At 40.8% G+C, this 23142-nt stretch overlaps 1 protein-coding gene across 2 annotated transcripts in view; it reads right to left on the minus strand.

Annotated features, from left to right (window-relative positions):
- Positions 1–7710: 7710 nt before the first annotated feature.
- Positions 7711–23142, minus strand: part of LOC130084783 (C-terminal binding protein 1) — a 33972-nt gene continuing 18540 nt past the window's right edge. For both annotated transcript variants that reach the window (XM_056250259.1, XM_056250260.1), the window contains exons 7-11: positions 16226–16440; positions 14381–14511; positions 14083–14210; positions 11579–11699; positions 7711–11484 (exon numbers count right to left, since the gene is read on the minus strand). In XM_056250259.1, the coding sequence (XP_056106234.1) occupies positions 11295–11484; positions 11579–11699; positions 14083–14210; positions 14381–14511; positions 16226–16440 (785 nt within the window). In that variant the 3' untranslated portion in view covers positions 7711–11294. The remainder of the gene's footprint in view (positions 11485–11578; positions 11700–14082; positions 14211–14380; positions 14512–16225; positions 16441–23142) is intronic.

A 23142-nucleotide genomic window follows, 5' to 3' on the forward strand; every position in this document is an offset into this window, starting at 1 on the left:
TTCAGCAAGAACCAATGAGGTTCATTCTCGTGTTACACAGCACGTTTGAGCTTCCGCAAGGACCAATGAGGTTCATTCTCGTGTTACGCAGCACGTTTGAGCTTCAGCAAGAGCCAATGAGGTTCATTCTCGTTAGGCATCACGTTTGAGGTTCCGCAAGGACCAATGAGGTCCATTCTCGTGTTACGCAGCACGTTTGAGCTTCAGTAAGAGCCAATGAGGTTCATTCTCGTTAGGCATCACGTTTGAGCTTCAGCAAGAACCAATGAGGTCCATTCTCGTGTTACGCATTACGTTTGAGCTTCAGTAAGAGCCAATGAGGTTCATTCTCGTTAGGCAGCACGTTTGAGCTTCAGCAAGAACCAATGAGGTTCATTCTCGTGTTACGCATTACGTTTGAGCTTCAGCAAGGACCAATGAGGTTCATTCTCGTGTTACACAGCACGTTTGAGCTTCCGGAAGGACCAATGAGGTTCATTCTCATGTTACGCAGCACGTTTGAGCTTCAGCAAGAACCAATGAGGTCCATTCTCGTGTTACGCATTACGTTTGAGCTTCAGTAAGAGCCAATGAGGTTCATTCTCGTTAGGCAGCACGTTTGAGCTTCCGCAAGAACCAATGAGGTTCATTCTCGTGTTACTCATTACGTTTGAGCTTCAGCAAGAACCAATGAGGTTCATTCTCGTGTTACGCATTACGTTTGAGCTTCAGCAAGGACCAATGAGGTTCATTCTCGTGTTACACAGCACGTTTGAGCTTCCGCAAGGACCAATGAGGTCCATTCTCGTGTTACGCATTACGTTTGAGCTTCAGTAAGAGCCAATGAGGTTCATTCTCGTTAGGCAGCACGTTTGAGCTTCAGCAAGAACCAATGAGGTTCATTCTCGTGTTACGCATTACGTTTGAGCTTCAGCAAGGACCAATGAGGTTCATTCTCGTGTTACACAGCACGTTTGAGCTTCCGCAAGGACCAATGAGGTCCATTCTCGTGTTACGCATTACGTTTGAGCTTCAGCAAGAGCCAATGAGGTTCATTCTCGTGTTACACAGCACGTTTGAGCTTCCGCAAGGACCAATGAGGTCCATTCTCGTGTTACGCATTACGTTTGAGCTTCAGTAAGAGCCAATGAGGTTCATTCTCGTTAGGCAGCACTTTTGAGCTTCAGCAAGAACCAATGAGGTTCATTCTCGTGTTACGCATTACGTTTGAGCTTCAGCAAGGACCAATGAGGTTCATTCTCGTGTTACACAGCACGTTTGAGCTTCCGGAAGGACCAATGAGGTTCATTCTCGTGTTACGCAGCACGTTTGAGCTTCAGTAAGAGCCAATGAGGTTCATTCTCGTTAGGCAGCACGTTTGAGCTTCCGCAAGGACCAATGAGGTTCATTCTCGTGTTATGCATTACGTTTGAGCTTCAGTAAGAGCCAATGAGGTTCATTCTCGTTAGGCAGCACGTTTGAGCTTCAGCAAGAACCAATGAGGTTCATTCTCGTGTTACGCAGCACGTTTGAGCTTCAGTAAGAGCCAATGAGGTTCATACTCTTTAAGCAGCACGTTTGAGCTTCAGTAAGAGCCAATGAGGTTCATTCTCGTGTTACGCGGCACGTTTGAGCTTCCTCAAGGACCAATGAGGTTCATTCTCGTGTTACGCAGCACGTTTGAGCTTCCGCAAGGACCAATGAGGTTCATTCTCGTGTTACGCAGCACGTTTGAGCTTCAGTAAGAGCCAATGAGGTTCATTCTCGTTAGGCATCACGTTTGAGCTTCAGCAAGAACCAATGAGGTCCATTCTCGTGTTACGCATTACGTTTGAGCTTCAGTAAGAGCCAATGAGGTTCATTCTCGTGTTACGCATTACGTTTGAGCTTCAGCAAGGACCAATGAGGTTCATTCTCGTGTTACACATTACGTTTGAGCTTCAGTAAGAGCCAATGAGGTTCATTCTCGTTAGGCAGCACGTTTGAGCTTCAGCAAGAACCAATGAGGTTCATTCTCGTGTTACGCATTACGTTTGAGCTTCAGCAAGAACCAATGAGGTTCATTCTCGTGTTACGCATTACGTTTGAGCTTCAGCAAGGACCAATGAGGTTCATTCTCGTGTTACACAGCACGTTTGAGCTTCCGCAAGGACCAATGAGGTCCATTCTCGTGTTACGCATTACGTTTGAGCTTCAGTAAGAGCCAATGAGGTTCATTCTCGTGTTACGCATCACGTTTGCGCTTCAGCAAGAACCAATGAGGTTCATTCTTGTGTTACGCAGCACGTTTGAGCTTCAGCAAGATCCAATGAGGTTCATTCTCGTTACGCATCACTTTTGCGCTTCAGCAAGGACCAATGAGGTTCATTCTCGTGTTACACAGCACGTTTGAGCTTCCGGAAGGACCAATGAGGTTCATTCTCGTGTTACGCAGCACGTTTGAGCTTCAGCAAGATCCAATGAGGTTCATTCTCGTTAGGCAGCACGTTTGAGCTTCAGCAAGGACCAATGAGGTTCATTCTCGTGTTACACAGCACGTTTGAGCTTCCGGAAGGACCAATGAGGTTCATTCTCGTGTTACGCAGCACGTTTGAGCTTCAGTAAGAGCCAATGAGGTTCATTCTCGTGTTACGCAGCACGTTTGAGCTTCCGCAAGGACCAATGAGGTTCATTCTCGTGTTACGCAGCACGTTTGAGCTTCAGCAAGAACCAATGAGGTTCATTCTCGTGTTACGCAGCACGTTTGAGCTTCCTCATGGACCAATAAGGTTCATTCTCGTGTTACGCATCACGTTTGAGCTTCAGCAAGAACCAATGAGGTTCATTCTCGTGTTACGCATCACGTTTGCGCTTCAGCAAGAACCAATGAGGTTTATTCTTGTGTTACGCAGCACGTTTGAGCTTCAGCAAGATCCAATGAGGTTCATTCTCGTTACGCATCACTTTTGCGCTTCAGCAAGAGCCAGTGAGGTTCATTCTCGTGTTACGCATCACGTTTGAGCTTCAGCAAGAACCAATGAGGTTCATTCTTGTGTTACGCAGCACGTTTGAGCTTCAGCAAGATCCAATGAGGTTCATTCTCGTGTTACGCAGCACGTTTGAGCTTCAGCAAGAGCCAATGAGGTTCATTCTCGTTAGGCAGCACGTTTGAGCTTCAGCAAGAGCCAATGAGGTTCATTCTCGTTAGGCAGCACGTTTGAGCTTCAGCAAGAACCAATGAGGTTCATTCTCGTGTTACGCAGCACGTTTGAGCTTCCTCAAGGACCAATGAGGTTCATTCTCGTGTTACGCAGCACGTTTGAGCTTCCTCAAGGACCAATGAGGTTCATTCTCGTTAGGCAGCACGTTTGAGCTTCAGCAAGAACCAATGAGGTTCATTCTCGTGTTACGCAGCACGTTTGAGCTTCCTCAAGGACCAATGAGGTTCATTCTCGTGTTACGCAGCACGTTTGAGCTTCAGCAAGAACCAATGAGGTTCATTCTCGTGTTACGCATCACGTTTGCGCTTCAGCAAGAACCAATGAGGTTCATTCTTGTGTTACGCATCACGTTTGAGCTTCAGCAAGATCCAATGAGGTTCATTCTCGTTAGGCAGCATGTTTGAGCTTCCTCAAGGACCAATGAGGTTCATTCTCGTGTTACGCAGCACGTTTGAGCTTCCTCAAGGACCAATAAGGTTCATTCTCGTGTTACGCATCACGTTTGAGCTTCAGCAAGAACCAATGAGGTTCATTCTCGTTAGGCAGCATGTTTGAGCTTCAGCAAGAACCAATGAGGTTCATTCTCGTGTTACGCAGCACATTTGAGCTTCCTCAAGGACCAATGAGGTTCATTCTCGTGTTACGCAGCACGTTTGAGCTTCCTCAAGAACCAATAAGGTTCATTCTCGTGTTACGCATCACGTTTGAGCTTCAGCAAGAACCAATGAGGTTCATTCTCGTGTTACGCATCACGTTTGCGCTTCAGCAAGAACCAATGAGGTTCATTCTCGTGTTACGCATCACGTTTGCGCTTCAGCAAGAACCAGTGAGGTTCATTCTTGTGTTACGCATCACGTTTGAGCTTCAGCAATAACCAATGAGGTTCATTCTCGTGTTACGCATCACGTTTGAGCTTCAGCAAGATCCAATGAGGTTCATTCTCGTTACGCATCACGTTTGAGCTTCAGCAAGAGCCAATGAGGTTCATTCTTGTGTTACGCATCACGTTTGAGCTTCAGCAAGAGCCAATGAGGTTAATTCTTGTGTTACGCATCATGTTTGAGCTTCAGCAAGAACCAATGAGGTTCATTCTCGTGTTACGCAGCACGTTTGAGCTTCAGCAAGAGGTTAGTTCTTGTGCGTCAAACCGATTCGGGTGAGCTTCTGTTCAATGTCTACATTATAGGTTAATAAAAGCCTAAAGTTAATGTTCATCATATAAAGCGATCGAGTCTCTTCAGACAATTTGGAATAAACCGCTCAATTCATATGGATTACTTTTAAGATCTCTATGAACTTTATGAAGCGTCAAAGTGGTAGTTGCTTAGCTGTCAATGGAGGGACAGAAAGCTCTCCGATTTCATCAAAAAGATCTTGATTTGTTTTCTGAAGATGAATGAAATTCTTACAGGTTTGTAACGACATACGGGTGAGTAAATGATGACAGAATTTTCAGTTTTGGGTGAACTATCGCTTTAATATGTGGCAGAGGGAGTTTCTCTGAAACATTTGGTAACAATTTAAGCTAGCAGAGGTAGGGGGTATATGCCCTGAACACCTCATTAACCTGATTGGCAACACATCAGCACCTGGGGACTTTAGCTGATAAACCACCATCAGGACACATTCAGAGGGAGCACCCTGCTAAAAATACACTGCAAAATACTTTCCTCCCTTTAATCACCTCAAAACCATGCTTTTCTTTTCCCTACAGCCAAAGATGTTGCATGAGTACAAAACCACTAACACCTGAACAGCAAGTCTGGAAAACTTGTGTTATGAGCACTTGGCTAAACTCACACGAACATTTAAACTAAACTTGGCAACAGAAATTACATTTTTGGAGTTGAATTGAAATCAAAACTGAGCCCCTTTCCTTAATTCATGTTCCTGGTCTTCTTGTGCACGATTAATTTACCAATGCATATTACTCAACTGAAAAAAACATTTGTAGCCTGTAATCAAAAATAGCATTGAAATAATAACTTTCCTATTACACTGATGTTACTATGTACAGATTTAGACAGTTTCAGCAAACTCATTCAAATCTGTGCTTATTCTGGTATGTAAGATCCACTTTTTTACCATCCAATCAATTCCTGATGGATACATTTATATGTCAGTATTTTGCGTTTAAACAGTTTCTTGCTTGAAGTGCTTTACTTAAAACTCCACCATTCCAAAGTTTGGGGTTGATTTGGTTTCTTAATGATTTTGAAAGACATTGCTCACCAATGCTGCATTTATTTGGTTACAAATACAGTAAAACAATAATATTGTGAAATATTGCAAAATAAAAATTGTTTTTTAGTATAGTTTATTCCAGTAATGGTAAAGCTGAATTTTCAGCATCATTAATCCAGTCTTCAGTGTCACATGATCCTTCAGAAATCAGTCTAATATGATGATTTGATGCTCAAAAAACATCAATGTTGATAATGTTTGTGCTGCTTCATATTTTTGTGGAAACCGATATTAAAGGGTTAGTTCACCCAAAAATGAAAATTATGTCATTAATGACTCACCCTCATGTCGTTCCAAGCCCGTAAGACCTCCTTTCATCTTCGGAACACAGTTTAAGATATTTTAGATTTAGTCCGAGAGTTTTCTGTCCCTCCATTGAAAATGTATGTACGGTATACTGTCCTTGTCCAGAAAGGAAATAAAGACATCATCAAAGTAGTCCATGTGACATCAGTGGGTTAGTTAGAATTTTTTGAAGCATCGAAAATACATTTTGGTCCAAAAATAACAAAACCTACGACTTTATTCAGCATTGTATTGTCTTCCGGTTCTGTTGTCAATCCGCGTTCAGTGACGCTGATGACGTAAGACGCTGCTGACGTGTTCTGGTGTGTCCGTGTATTTGGGTTCAAATAAATATGGCTGGGCAAAAAAATGCAAGTCTTCCTCTGTTTCGAAATCCTTAGACATGTTTGCGAAGATTGTTTTGTTTACAGCGTGCGTCTCCCTCAGACTGTAAAGGAAGCTCGGGCGCACCAGAACACGTCAGCAGCGTCTAACGTCATCAGCGTCACTCAAAACATTCTAACTAACCCACTGATGTCACATGGACTACTTTGATGATGTCTTTATTTCCTTTCTGGACAAGGACAGTATACCGTACATACATTTTCAATGGAGGGACAGAAAACTCTCGGACTAAATCTAAAATATCTTAAACTGTGTTCCGAAGATGAACGGAGGTCTTACGGGCTTGGGACGACATGAGGGTGAGTCATTAATGACATAATTTTCATTTTTGGGTGAACTAACCCTTTAAAGGGGTCATATAATGCCATTTTTGTACAAGCTAATATGATTCTTTAGGGTCTAAATTAAAAGTTTGTAATATACTTTAATTAAAAATTCTCATTAGTATTGTAAGAAAACACTTATTTTACCAGGTCAAAAACAGCTGTTTTCAGCACGCCGTTTCAGTGCATAACTTTAAATGATAATGAGCTTTGCTCACCCCGCCTCTCTTTTCTGTGCGTACACCGTTTGTAACTCAATAACACAATAACCATAACGCGTTGTTCAGTATAAACGTGGGATTATAAATTATATTGAGAACATCATACATAGAAAACATGCCGCAATGTACCCTAAGTGTAAACCTTAGATGCATTCATTGTGAAGCGTGCAGCTAGCGATTTGCAAAGATTAATATATTAATATAAAGTTTAATAAAACGTTACACTCACTTCCGTTCTTCTGGAGATTCAGCAGGAACACGAATAGCTGGTACCGATCCTTTTTTCATGAGCAGCTTCTTAGCAAAACCAGCTCATACTGACCCTCGTTTATAAAGCAGTCTGGTGAGAAATGATTCGCGCAAACATGAAAGCATTGACGTTGCTCGTGGGGAATATTCCCTTCGAAAACAAACTCAGCCACTGCGTCTTCAGCGGTTCGGATTTAGGAATATTAAAATGACTGCTGTGTTCGTTATTACACCCAAGAACAGAACACCACAATCGCTTAGACGCCATTCTGCTCATAGACAGTGCTCCAGTATCAACAATGACCGCGCCGGTCCGCGCGGACTATGATTGACAGCTAGCTCACGAGCGAGGGGCGGGTCTGTGTTGAAACGCTCCTGTCAATCAACAATCGTGGGAGGGGCTTCCGACCGTGTGACGTCACACGGTCGAACGGCTTGATTTGAGGCAGGGGAAAACATATGGAGATTAAAACAAAAACACTGGATGGATTTTTATCATTTTATGATGGTTGTGTACAGGCACTGCCAACACACATTTCAGTACAATCAACTTGTAAAAGTGCATGTACCATTATATGACCCCTTTAAGATTCTTTGAAAGTTCAAAAGCATTTATTTAAAAAAACAAACAAATGTTTTGTAACATTATAAATGCCTTTACTCTCACTTTTGATCAATGTGATGAGTTCTTGCTAAATAAAAATTTCTGTAGTGCATGTCACAGAGAAGGAAAACCGGCTGCGAATGATGTTACACTTTGAAGTTCAGCTTTTCAATTCATGTCAGAAAAGAGCGAGCAACCAAGGGTTTAATCTTTAGGATTTTATTAAAATACCTTGTGGAATTTACCATCAGAGGTTACCATCACAAACATGATTGTTTTCTAATAAAAAAAGTAAACAAAAACAAAAGTAAAGCTTAAGAGCCTAGTTACAGGATTTTTTTTGTGTTGTTTTTACTTTTTTGCAGTCTGGTGATGGGGGGGAGGGGGGGATCAATTCACAACAAAAAGAAGGTAAGAGAAAGGAATAAAAAGTTCACATGTTGTAAAAATACATTTCCCAACTTCAACGTTACACGCAGTTCTATTAAAACATTCATTCTTCTGTTGTTAGGTGTCAGTGCGACAAATACGCAAAAAGAAAAGGAGAAAAGAGCGATAGAGAGGAAAAGTATCACTGAGAAAGACACTCACTGTTGAAAGATGGACTGTGTAAGAGAGCTCTGGAGATCTTCGTTCGGATCGAGGAAGAGTGTAACTGGCGGCTGTAGGATATGTGTGTATTAGAACCCTGAGAGAGAAACTGACTTCTCCAAGTCCATATCTGTCCTCTCCAACCTCCCTTCATGGACTAGATGTCACCACATCAGCGGCTCCTGAAAGGGTCTTTCATAGTGCCCGAGCATTTCACACCTCAAAGTGAAAGCCATTCGTGTTCTCTAGAAATATGCGCCAAGCACACAGAGCAACATATGGCTAAATAAATCAGCTTCCTCTCTCTTGCATGTGTGTTTGCAGGGGGAAGAGGAGAGGTCGGGGATTTGTAGAGGAAAAAGCCCACCACTATCTACAACATTAAGGCAGCGCGGGGACCACATGATGACGGGGGCCTTCAGACGAGAAACGGGATTCCTGGATGCTGAGGGTGAAAGTATCGAACGAGACTCGTCTTGAAATGTTTCAATACAACATGTTGAACACTGAATGACACAAACTAGATCAAAATGTCTAATTTCTTGGTTAACACATAGCACACATCTCATATCAGAGATGATGCCGACGGCAAAGAAACACCACGGTAATGCTAGAAGAAACTCGAAAACTTCAAAAACCTTGTAGTACAGAGAAATTTTACAGAGCAGCTATAAAGTGTTGACGAGAAAGGGCATCACTTCATTCTATGAAAAGCTGCACGTCAATCAAAATTCAACATCAAAACGTGGCCAATGGGGAAGCGAGGGGGAGGGGCCTGATAGGTACGACCATCTCATTATCATGCATTAATCCATGAGGATTGGCAATTGAGGACGACGGCCATGTGGGGACACTTACCACAACATCACCTATCTAGAACAAGCTGTTTGTAGGCAGAAAAACATCCCCAATCACACTACTGCCATTTCCAAATAGTTTAGGACCCCTCTTCTCAGTTTATTAACATACATGTCGACAAAGACGTGAAACTGTGCTCCTTTATACAGAAAATTACAAAAATCACAGATCAAGAACTTTCTAAAGCTAAAGCCTGAGATTCAAACTACACCTAATGAAACAATATAATAGACATCCTATGCTTAAAAAAAAAAAAAAAGCTTTATTTTGTCATTTGCAAATTAACTGATGTACTGGATAAGCAGTCGCACACGGTCACATACATGCAGACTTCATTCACACCCCCTCACAAATAGGAACCTATGATCTAAAAAAGCTGTACAAAGCGAGAAAGATTTGAGCATACATTCAATATCTGTTACTGAGGTACTAGAAAGGCCTTTCTCTTCAGACAGAACGCTATCCCGAGACACTCTCCTACCTTCTTTGGAAAGCAACCAGCGTTTCAGTGACCTAGCTTTTACATTCTTTCCACCTTATCTTCTGTGCTCTAAATGGTGAAAACGCAGAGAAAACAAAGGCTGAAATCATAGAAGACGCCCATGCAAATGTCAAGCTCAGGGTATGACCTGCTTTAACAGTGTGGCACAGAGCTGCCACATCACCCATCCTGAGTATCTGGAAGTGTGTAGATGAGTGACAGATTGAGCAGCCCACAACAGGTCTGAAGCTTCACGAGAAGGCTCGCTGTGCAACCATCGGCTGAGCCCAAACCTGAGGGGGAAAGCAAGTCATCGCCACCTGCTGGCCATCAACGTTACTGCAGCTTCCAGAGCACATAAGCCCCAGCTCGCCTAAACCAGGACTTCCTCCCAAAAAGGTGGATGAAGTTCAGTTTGTTTTGTCAGGCCTGTATGAAAACGTATTACAAAGTGTATTAAGAGTTTAAGTGCCTTGTGGAAAGGAGGCAGGGCAGGGCAGGGCAGGCGAATGCGCTACACAGTGATTTCATGGGAATCGATGGAGGGGGCGAGAGGACGAGAGCGGAGATATGAAGGGTGGAACGGTGTGCCTCGCCACGTCAAAAAGAGAAGGCCTAATCGGAAAAGGAGGCACAAGGAGGAAGTACAGCAAGAGATAATCCAGGACAGAGAGAAGATATGGAAAACAAGGCAAATATTCTTCAAATGGCTAAGAATAAAAAAGGTGCCAATATTATCAGCTTAGCAATGGTGGATCTCAGTATGAGTCAAGGGGAGGTCAATGTTGTACGCACATTGTATAAAGGGCATCTATTTTTTTGTTTTTGGAGGGAGAGTTAAGATGTTTTGGATAGGTTTTGTTAAACCAGCTATTTTACAGTTTGTCAAATGATTATGGCTTTGTTTGAAACTTTTGTTTATGAAGATGGCAGCCTACGAGCAATATCCCATCATCTAGCTGTTCACAAAGCAGCACAAGGGGCGACACAAAATAAAATTAAGTCAGCCATCACAAGACGATGGAATCTCACATATGCAATTTCAAATGACACTGTTATGCAGACCTCAGGCATTACGGACGCTGTAAATCTTGTGACTTAAAGTGGAGCACATGATCAAACCCCCAACAGCTCTGGGGGTAAATCTCTCTTGTTTTCTGAAAGACAGAGAGAGAGGGAGAGATGATGGACAATTCTAGAAGATGCCTTCCACATGAAGAGAGAGTAAGAGGAACGCGAAACATCTGAGCTCTTCCCATGGACCGAGTTACTCTTAGCCACGGGCTATCACCATTAGCCTTGATCTCTGTTATTGAACACCAGCTGTGAAATAAACACTGATGGCTGCTGAATTGAATCAAATATGTTAGCCAGCTGTTACTTTGTTTTGATGATCAAGACGGGACAGGTTGAGAAGGTTTTACAAATTTATGCTAAGAGGAGAATGGGCAGGGGACGAAGGAAAGAAAACAAGGTCCATGCGTTTATTTCCACGCTGTTAAAACAGATTAGAAAAGAACAAAATGTAAGAAACACTACTCGGAAACAAACTCCAACTAGTCCAGAGTAGATACAATGCAAAGGAATTGGGATTTCGTAGCTTACAAATAGTGTGTATCAACCCAATTATTGAATCCTTGAGAGAAGTTATTGCTTTCTGCCAGAGTGATCAACAGAGGATACAGCGAGTGGAAATGAGGGGTACGTTTGGGGTAGAGGGTTTCACTCCTGGGTTTGTACATGTGTTCTGTTGGACTGGGATGACCCAAGGTCACATTGAAAGCAAGGGGTGTCGGTCCCCCTGGGTGAGGTGAAAGGGCATCAATCAGGGCAAAGATGGAATGTGCTGGGATGCTATTGGTCAGAAGGGATGTCTCTGTCCGCTTCTGCCTTGGAGGGTTGTCCAGGTGATGGGGTATGAGGCGGGTGTGAGACCGGGGCAATGGCGTGGGCCAGGGGCAGAGATCCAGCCACAATGCCCTCCACTCCTGCCCCGGCTCCAGGCAGCCCGCCCGCTGCAACACCAATCAGCCCCGCAGGGAACCTACGACAGAGAGACGATCAGTTTTTACTCTCTCAAACAACATGCTGACATGCTGTAGGACATCTAATAGCAGTCGGGACAGAGGTGTAGTCACCTATAGGCTGCAGCTCCGTTGAGTTCAGAGTGCACAGTGGTGGCCTCCATAGATGGCCACTGAGAGGCTGCCATCAAATACTCCTTATTCACACAGTTCTTCAGACTGTCCGGGATACGACCTGCACGGACACAAGAGAGCATGGACCATGAATGAAAGCCTCGCATCAAAGACACTGTGTCATTCATAATCAGTCATTTATACAGCGTCGTCAACACAAGAAAGGGTGATAAACTCTCAGGGTTTTATATGTGTTTTATTCTGATAGAACCAGCTAAGAAAATTTCTTTCATTTGAATTGAGAGTATTTTAATTAGGGCTGCAACAACCAATCGATTATGAAAATTGTTGTCAACGAATGTCATTATCGATTAGTTGGTCTGCTTATGTCACGGGGAGCGTTTACTGGTGATTGGTTGAAACAGGCCAATCATGATGCTCTCTGTCTTACATGCGCTTCATGAGGCACACACGCACTAGGGGTGGGGGAAAAAATCGATTCTTAGATGCATCGCGATGCGGACGTGGACGATTCTGAATCGATTCACAAATGTAAAAAAATCTATTAAAAAAAAAAAAAAAAAAAATTTTTTATAATTTATAATAACGTAATATTGACGGAACGCGAAAGACGGAACTCTGAAGCGCGGAAGTGCAGTGGCCGGACCCGTCTGTGGCGTGCACATAACAGAGACGCGATGGCTGAGCGCGCTAAATCCAAACACCCTCCTTGTTAGGTTAGCTGACGTGGAAATATTTTGGCTTCTGAAGTTGAAGGGGGAAAGGAGCTGGACAAGAGCAACCCTTAGTTGTAAGCTTTGTAGAATAAAACTAATGACGGAAACACGACAAATATGAGAAGCCATTTGACACGTTTCCAGTCAGAGGAAAGAATTTGCTACAAGTATGCTCCTAGTTCAGGCACACATTTAACTAATTTGCGGGCATCAGGGAGCCGCTATCAATATGCGGGTGACTCCCGGAACTTCCAGGAGACTTGGGATGTCTGTGTTTTGTCTCAAGCATCAGGTTGCGCAATCAGTTCGATCGCAATATAAGTGATGGATTAAAATAGCGCTACCACAGAAATAGGTTGAATTAAAACGGTGTTTACAAAGTGAAGCACTAAATATAAAGGCAGTTAATAACAGCAGCAGTAAAATATTGTTTTTTAGTCACTGTACTCAGTGGTTTTCAGCGAATGCTTGTGCACTAATGCATCATTTTTCCTGTCCTTTTAATCAAGCCAGTTAGCTTGCTGCGTACCTCCATTCCGTTCTCTTTTTATAGCATTTGTCTACTAAGTTTTAACTGTTTTCCAAACGCGATCTACTGCGGCTCTACGTTCACACGCTTGTTTTCGGTCTTTCTATATTTATTTTATCAATTTATACTTATAATTCAATTAATTTTAAATAAAAATTAAATGAATTATATATTTGAGATATTTTTAGTTTATATCGTCAGATCTGAACAACATGTTGCAACATGTAAAAAAATTTTAACAAAAATTGTGTTAAAACATATGTTGGATATTATTTTATTTATTTATTTTTACATTAATCATGCATGGTCAACTTGCCATCAGCAATTATCATTAAAAACAATGCAAATATTGATATTGGTAAAACTCAATGTGTGGCTTTTGCACTTTTTAAAGTACACTTTTACACATAAATACCCTGATTTAGGGTTATATTTAGTTATAATAAACAAAAAATCTAATTGAATTTTTTTCCCCATTAATCAAAAAAATAATCGTCCGATTAATCGATTATCAAAATAATCGTGAGTGGCAGCCCTAAGTTATTTTAACCTCCATTTCCTCAATGATTTCTTAAATTACTCCACAGACGTATGATATTGTGAAAGGTAGTGACACCAAAAACACCAGCATACAAAAACGGTAATGAAAATCTCTTCGGGAAGAGCAAGGCCATTTTAACTAACTTGTTAGAGAGCAAAATGGAAACAAGACTACGAAAAGCATACAAAGTGCTTTTTAAGCTCCCCTAACCAACACCACACCCATCTGTAACAGTTTTAAACAGAAAACTGCAGATTTTACTCAATCATTTCTAAAGAGGTAAAATTGCAGACGCTGAACCTCCATACTGAAATAATAATAAAAAATAATAGTTTGGCTGTGAATTTGTTTGATGATCTGTTAACATTTTTCTTAAGTTACCAAACTTCACAAATTTCAGTTGCTTAATTCACGCTGGCCTTGTCGCGGTGCAAAACGATTAAAACGATTAAGCACTGTGTCATGTGCTTAAGTGACGGTCTTAATCTGAACATCCACACAAAAACCTGCTGCAGCTCAATTATAACTGCACACGTAAGGATACTTAAATGTTTTGTATTACTTGTTTATTCTATGATAAGTGTTGCAAAGCATGTCAAACATAGAATAAAATAAGTGAATCCTCCTGCAAAGCATTTATTCGAGCAGATATTCCCAGCAGGCACAGGCTGATAATGAACACCTGGTGTTTTCTGACCTGTGATGGCTCTGCGCACCTCCCGCGCCGCCTCTTCTCTGGCCTCAATGGAGGCCTGTTCACTGTACCAGGATGTGTGTGGGGTACAGATAAGATTTGGGGCGTCCTTCAGTGGGCCCTGAGAGAAACTGATCAAGAAAATGTGGTTAGTGTCAGGTTAAGAAATAAAGAAAAAAACTTGTGTGTGTGGGATGGGGGTGGGTATAAGGGGGGAATCACAGGCCAATCGTTGAATATGGACTGTAAAGTTATTGGACTATAAAATAATGAAAGCAAAAAGGAAACTTGTTTCTCTCACCTGAAGGGCTCTGTCTCATGGACATCCAGCGCTGCTCCCCGTATTCTGCCCTCTTTCAGAGCCTGGGCCAAAGCTTTCTCATCCACCAGACCACCACGCGCAGTGTTCACTAAGAAGGCGCCCTGACGCATCTACAAAAAAAACCCAAAAAACAATGATATATAATAAAAGGAAGCCAATTTACCCGTGTCGGGTAACCTGCAAAATACCGGAAATGGTGCATTCCATGGACGAGGAATCATGGTCAACATTATTAGACCGTTTTCTACTGCTGCATATATTAAAACCCATTTAAAAACAAGACTATAGCATAGTGCTATTGTGAATTCACAATGGCTGAAATTCAATTAAATCAACATATGCCCTGCGGGTTTAATATATATATGCGGTGCAGGTTTGTTTGATTTATATTATGAATATTATATACTTCAACAGTGTTGTTCTATAAAACCCATATGATTTCTTGCTTTAGACACTTTATTTGAACCAAATATTATTGCCTCATTGTTATTATACATGTATTTTAAGTCATTTTAAAGGCTATTGTATGCTTAGGTCTATTTTTATTAACACAATTTTTTTTATTCAGCGACATGGGCATGACAGATTTTGCACAATATTATATAGTTTCATTGATTTTTTTGATTTTTTATAAAGCAGCATTATAACCACGCAATGTTTATTGACTTATTTTATTTCCATGGATATACATTTAAAAATATTTTTGCAACATAGCGCTTTCTATATTATGCATTTCTATAATAAAAATACATGATACATCTCACTTTACAACAAATGTAGCAAAATGACTAGTAAAAATGAAAAAAACTAACAGCCATATCTCTGCAAGCAGAGACTGTTTTTAGTTCAATCAATCTTTCTGTAATTTATGTATTTAGCATAAAAAAATACAACTCGTTCAAATAAACGGATTAAAAACTTAAGATAAAAAAATTATTGCACAACCACCCAGCAGGTGGTGATAGCACAACGAATATAAAATTGACATTAAAAAACAGAAAGTGTGTCACACTTCAACTTAGTGTCCATTTCCATGCGGACTCCTGTATTTGGCACGCTGTTAAGAATGTCTTTGAGTGTATATCATGATGGGTCTTTGGAACCGATAACCGCGAGTAAGAAAGGTTTGGGTTAATCAACCAAGACTTCAGGGTTTATGTGACAGTAAGTTAACCCTGCTATTTCCCAAGAGTATGCCATTTTGTCTGTGACTTGTGATTGAATCACTTTCAGTATTTTGCTCCTTTTAGGTTCCTTAAGACAGAGATGACAATATTTGTGTGTCTACCACAGTTGTCAAGTCAAGTCAAGTCACATTTATTTATATAGCGCTTTTCACAATACAGATTGCATCAAAGCAGCTTCACAGTGATAACATGAAAGTAGTACAACACAGTTCAATAATATTGTTGAATATTAAATATCCCCAACTAAGCAAGCCAAAAGCAAGGCGACAGTGGCAAGGAACCAAAACTCCATCAGATATGCTGGAAGAGTAAACCTTTTCCCATTTATCTTGGGAATAATTGTGTAATACACACAGGCAGTTTACTTTTGAAAATTAGGCCAGATTGCCTTCATACCAAATGTGAGCCGTACTGGACTTCACATGACCAAGATGAATATTCCAGTCCTTCATTTTCCAGAATGGGGTGCGGACCCATCGCATAAACCCAAGTTCAGAAAACAGCTTTCACAGAAAGCAAATTAATCAAACTCTGATGTCAAACAGACCCAGGTTCATACCAAAAGCAGTCAGAGAACCAAATGGCGTCAACAGTGCTGTTAAACGAGAAGAGCGTTACTGGAGAGCTGCATTTGTACCTGTTTGATGGTGAAGTCATTGATGAGGTGGTGGTTGTGTTCATTTAAGCTGCAGTGTAGCGAGACGCAGTCCGAGTGGATGAGCAGGTCCTGTAGTGTAGCCATGCGCTGGAGCCCTAGTGATCGCTCCACCCCATCCGGCAGGTACGGGTCATAGAAAATCACTCCAAACCCGAATGCCTTTGCCCTGAGAGCAACTGCCTGGCCCACACGTCCTAAAAACAGCCATCATAAGAAACCGTTTTAGTCTTAGCTCAGTTTTGACCACATTTTGACCTCACTGATTTTCATTTTAAGGCAAGAAAAAAAAAAAGTCACCAATAACCAATATCACCAAACTTCCACAGTTGGCTTTACATTAAGAATTACATTTTATTTTATACAACAAGTTTTCTGAAATGTTGTTGAAATATGCAAATTAGGGCTGCACAATAAATAGAAATTATCAAAATATCACAAAAGTGCATGTTGCAATGGTTTCCGATAACTAATCTTTTAATACCTCAAACGATTACTAAAAAGTCCAAGTTTTAGGTCGATGCAGATAGCAGAGAATTACTGTTACATACGTGTGACATGGTTAATGTTATTAGGCGCAATAAGCGAAGTACTCACACGCAGAGGAAGCCACATCTCAGACAGCGCATAACCCTGATTTCAGTTCTCTTCCGCAGCTTATATAACCAAATACACACAAATATGTCAAAATGCTCATCTTGGTGAGTATTCATGTAAACAGTCAGTTGTGTCTTAAGTGGAGTAAAGAGTTGAGACAGAAAGTGTGTGTAGCAATATATTGGATTTGTGCAGCTTTTAAAGTGACAGCAGCCTTATAAACCTGCTTCTGTCTGAGTGCTTAATGATAATCACACTACAATAGACAGAGAAAATCACTTACTGCTCTTGACGGAATAACTTATGTATCTTTAATAAGTGTATATTTAATTCATACAGTAAAGACTAAGCAGTGTTTATTTTTACATTTGATTAATTTCTGTTGCTTAATAAACCTAATGTAGTTAGGTTTACACTGATGTTAAAATGAAACACTTTATGTAATGCAACAGTAAAACCCCGCTGTTCGCTTTCAGAGGTTGAAGGGATGCTTTCTTCTCACAAAAAGAATGTGAAATATGCATGTTGGTTATACCATTTTGAGGTTTTTTAGATATTTAAATAGGGCTGTCAACGTTAATGCATGAAATTAATTAAATCCTTGATGCGTTAAAATAATTTAACGCAAATAAATTACTTAAGCATGTGAAATTGCATCATTAACAATTTATGTCACGCATTTACATGATCTTAGAAGTCGTGAGTTTATCACATTTAGCTTCTACAATGGCACAAGCACCTGTAACACTGGTAGGCGGAAATTTCTATTCTAACCTTTTAATCCAATTTCGCTTCTGTTTGTGATTAGTTTTGTCACCATAGAAAAATTATACTTTGGTATCTGACTAAATTACCTCAATACCAATACTGAATCAATACCACAGCAAAAATATAAAACAGAAAAAGTAATTGAATAATATGACAGAAATTCATTGATTTATAAAAAATAAAATAAAACTCACTTGACCAGTGTGTTCCTGCCCTGCATCTTTGACCATTCCCTTTAGGCCTATATTGTTCAGGTAGGCTACGGTAGGTCTACTTAACAGTAGTAAGAAATTAAATCAAATGTAAAAAAATAAATAAAAATAAAAAATATATATATATTTTTTTTAAAGCACAGCGTAGTCTTCATTCTATAAACTAACTGCATTCTGACTCTTAATAAATATAGTTAGGGTATTCAGTCAAGCAGTGGCCGGTCTTCTATTTTCTTTTATTGTTTGATTAACAGACCGCATCAGGTATATTAGGCTGCTGTCACTTTAAGACCTGCAGTGCATGAACCCAATAACACTGGAACACATCCCAATTCTTTCTCAACTGTTTTTGTTCACTAAAAACATACACAACTGTTTACTTGGAATACTCTCCAGGACGTGCATTTTTTATTTTTGACCAATCAAGCACAATAATCTGCGAAAGAGAACTGAATTTATGATTGCATGCTGTCTGAAAGGCAGCTTTGTGTGCGCACGCTTCAGATCTGACCACAGCAGAGCTAGTAGTGCATTGAAATCTGAAAACTTTTTAACATCAAACACGTCAGGTGCTTTATTTTCTCATGCATGCATGTTTCTATGTTGCTCTAAGATGTCAATCCATCATGCACTGCGCAGATATGTTTTACTCCCTGGAGTGGAACCAGAGCTCTGCACACACACCCTGTCACACATCAACGCAAATGAAGGACAACGGCTCTTATTAGAAGAGTCATTCTTAAAGTACCAGCACTAATAAAATGTGGTATCATAACATTTTTAATAACAGGGTATTGTGATACCTTACTAGTACGGGTGTATTGTGCAACACTATTTGTGATTAAATAATTTTAAGTAGTGGTGCAACGGATCATCATTGATCCGTTCGGATCAATATCTTCGGTTCGGCACACACGTGATCCGCGGATTGATTTATTTATTGAAAAAAAAAAAATTGTACGCATGTTCAGTCCACACACATCTCCACAGCGTGGTCATGGCGAGCGGAGGAACGGAGGAGCTTGAACGCCCCGCGTCATTTAAATCTCCTGTATGGGAGCATTTTGGCTTCCCTGTCAAATATGATGATGAAGGAAAGAGGTTAGTGGATAAAACCCTGACGGTGTGTGTAGTAGGGTGGCCATACGTCCGGATTTTGACCGGACAGTCCGGACTCCGGAGTTGCGCTAAATTGGCCTAAAAAAAATTGATAGCGGCTCCCTGATGCCCGCAAATTAGTTAAAATCTCCTGGAATCTAGAGCGTGCATGCGAGACAGAACATACTGCGCGCATAACATACATAGCGCGCGAACGGCAGAGAGGGAGAGAGCGAGAGACCTTGCGTGTGTTCGCGCATGTAAGACAGAGAGCATCCTGATTGGCCTGTTTCGGTAAGTCAACCCCCCTAATATCTTTAAAAATAAGATATTAAGCTTTGTGCACTTTAAGTTGATTTTATATATTTTAATTTAATAATTTAAAAGTGTTAATAAACAAAAAGACAAAACTTATTAGTCTTGTCTTTTTTGCTGATCTGAAAAATGATCCGATCCGTGACTCTGATCCGAGAAACAATCGTGAGTTTTTTGATCCGTTGGACCCCTAATTTTAAGTCACTAAACTCCGGGAAAGTTCAGTTATACAGTAAGCAAATTCATTCAAACAATCAGTCCAAAAAGCACTTATTTAAAGAAAACCAGGCTTATTACATCAGAGAAGGCAGAGAACAGTGACTTGTGGCCAGTTTTCAGTTCATTATTCATTCCAGTGTCTGTTTAGCTTTAAAACACAAGCTCTGTCATATTCTGTGATTGCTTCTGAAGAGCGAGTGCCCTCCCGCATCGCGCTGTTTGAAATACAGACTAAACAGAACTTCTTAACATCCCACTGCTGGAATGCAAGCTACATTTCTCAGCTGAATAAAGCAAACCAGCGTATCGCTAGTAAAGTTTTGATGGATGTGGCTTGTAATCAAGGTAAAGAGGATTGCGGTGACGTACAGTAGTTGTAGAGTAAGTGCCCAAGTCCGTTATATTTATGAGCAAGCAAACAAATGTTTTTATCCGTCATGTGTATGTTGCTGTGTTTAGAAATTCTGAATGGATCCATGTAGGTACAGTGTATGCATGCAGTCAGGTCGGGGCAGTTGGTTTAGTTGTTTTTTTTGGCATCACCATGTGGTCCTGTTTGGTATGACATGTCTAAAATGTAAACAAGCTCTTTGTTGTTGCATTGTACACATACTGTAAACTGAATTCAGAAAAGTTCAATCGCGTTTAATTAATCCTCGGCCAAACCCCATTCCACAGCCTGTCACACACCCAGTTTAAGAGCAGTTTCTTCTTCTTGTAATTAGGAATATAGTGAGTACATGTTTTACCTTCACAAATTAAATACTCAAAGAACATTTGCATTTAAAGAAAGGCCATTTTGAACTGTGTTTCTATTATTTACACACTTTATGAAATTTCAATGTTTTCAACCTAATGCTTTAAAAGACTTGACTCTTTGTGATGTAGTCATAAATAATTAACCATTTGCATAACTTTAACACAAGGTTTTATCTCTCAAATAATAAAAGCCAACAGAGCTTTTGCCGAAAAGTGAGCTAATATCACAAACTATACATGATATAATATCTGTTTTTAACCTAGCGCTAAAATGGTTACCACTGATGAACATATTTGGTTGATAAAAAAAAATAAAAAAATCTATACTTGTGCGGATTATAACCCAGAACCTGACACGCTTGGCAAAAGTTAACCACAAGCCCATTAAGCAAAATCGCTGATCTATGCATTTACCGGTATTCACGTGAAAATTCTCGCCACTAACAATATTAGTAGATCTCATTAAAAGACTAATTAAACCCAATGCAACGTTACTATTGAAATTGATTTCTAGACATTGTAATGTTATTTTTTTTCTAAAATTGTTATTGTTGCCACACACACACACCTGTCACACACACACTTTTTAAAAACAAACTTACGCCACTGATCATGTGTTTCTCTTAAAACAGGCACGGAAATTCATTAGAAATTGCGCTGCGGATAAATCAGCATGATCAAAAACTTGCGGTCATTTTTTTCCTTAAAATAACTAATCAATAATGTGAATAAAGGGAGTAATTTGATGAAACTATTTCAGATAGCCCTTCGAGCAGGCCGGTTATGCATTTTGGTAGCCCGACTGGAAAACACAATAGCCCCGGGACGTCGGGCTAGCGATTTTGCGAGCCCTGAGAGAGTAACCTGCTTTCGCTCCACTCCAGGCTTTGATCACATCCCCCTCAGCAGGGTGAATTCACCTCATCTTTCCTTAATTTAAGACCTATTCAAACTGAAATTAAGAAAGTTATTACACTATTTGAGAATTGTAAGCATATTTACGGCCTTAAAATTATACATAAAAAAGGTGATTAAGACATAAGGACACGTGGGAACCCTGCAATTAAAGCTAGGGTATACGATTTCAAAGATTGTTCATTATTAATATCCTCGTTTAGATGCTGGTTATGGTTATATAGTACAATCCTAACAATAGGAATAGAAAAAAAGAATGAAAAAAATCCATTCACTCTATTGGCTGTACAGCCGCAGAGAAGTTGACCAATGTAAGCTGTCCGGCCGGACAGCTTACATTGGTCAACTGCTCTCATCCAATCACCAGCTCCACTTGAAACTCCGCCTGGCGCTCGCGTCTCCACCGCACCCGCTCCCCTCCTGCGGCATGAAATTGCGCGCGTAAGCAGCTGACAGTCTATGGTAGCTAGCTAAGTAGCATATCAGCAATGGATAAAAAAAAAAAAGACAGCAGCAAGCATCCCCTGCTTGCCCCTACAGTAAAGTCAGGACGAAAGAGAAAGTCATTAGAGGAACGAGCAGAGATTTTAAAAAAAATGTGAAGAATGCGAACTTTGAGTAGGATAAATATATGGACCCTCCACCATTGACCGTTGGAGGAAGCTTCAGGGTGATCTGGGGCTGAAGACCGACGCTGACACGGCTGACTTTTTGTTGAGCAGGTAAACATTTATTTATACTTTTATGGTGTGACGTGTTACATAAATAGCTTTTTATCAGTTTGACAACTTGCTCATGCTGTCGGTCGGCATTGGAATGTTAGCCGTTTAGCATCGCCTATCACGGGTCAAAGTAATTATATTTCTTGAAGTCCTTGAATATATTTCAGTAGGCCTAGCGGGTTTCTGTTCGAGCTAGTGTTGCACGGTGCACCGATACTTCAAAAGTATCGCGATACTCGGAAATTAAAAACTTCAAGATACCTAAATTTATTAGTATCGATACTTCTAAGAATGACCGCGTTCCAGATTTGTAAGAGAGTATTGCATGTTGGTGTGTGCAACGCACGCTTCCAGTGCCTCCCTATGGACGTCTGTGTTTTTCTCCTCATGCGCGTGTGACAGGGCGCGTGAACTGAACGAGCAGAGAGAGAGAGAGAGAGAGAGAGAATGAGCGAGCCCCGGTCGCGCGCGCGCACTCTCTCTCTCTCTGCGGAGCCAGGCGAAAGTATAAACAAGGCTTCACCGTCTCAAAACTAAGCGCTGTCTTGCTCTCTCTCTCTCTCCCTCGCACATATTAATCAAAATAATTCGACACGATGGTAAGGTCGGGAGACTAAAGTTTCATGTGGAGCATTCGGAGTATTTTTTTTTTTTTTTTTTTGAATTACCGCTGGGTGTAAATTGTGGTAAAATACGTTGCCTTATCTTCTCTGAATCGTTCCGCACATTCAGCTGACATAAACCACACTTTAAATAAACGAAAAAAACTATCCAGTCATGAAATGTTTTCTGTGATGACAGTGGGATGTAACCATAGACAGTAAAAGAAATGGACAGAGCGATCTCATTGGAACTCAGTTGAGACAGTTGAAGCCCACTTTTAGCGATTTTTGAGAACTTCCGTTCCTGATGCGCAGACTCAGACCGACTCAAACTAAGCTTGATGACGTGAGCAACCTGTCTGACAGACGTTAATCTTCTAGTAGCTGTGCGTGAACATTGCCAACGTTAATCTTGCAGAGACGGGGAACTTGAGCAAAGAGTCCTTTATCGTGAGTGAGGAGGGGTAAGTATTCCGTTGCTTTTATGGACTCATTATCTATGGGCTTCTCTCTTGACGGGACGTCCCCCCGATTGCCTGCGAGCTTCTCCTGCTGTCTGTACGGTAATTTCTGTACAGCGCGACAGAGAGTCGAGTGGTTATGACGCAATCGTTAGCCTATTTTTACTAAAACTGTTTCTACGGGGCCATAATGTAACATAGAAGGTAATGGAGCCATTTATACATTGTCGT

Source organism: Rhinichthys klamathensis, unplaced genomic scaffold, assembly GCF_029890125.1.
Source record: "Rhinichthys klamathensis goyatoka isolate OS25496 unplaced genomic scaffold, OSU_Roscu_1.1 h1tg000068l_1, whole genome shotgun sequence".
Classification (NCBI taxonomy): Eukaryota; Metazoa; Chordata; class Actinopteri; order Cypriniformes; family Leuciscidae; genus Rhinichthys; species Rhinichthys klamathensis.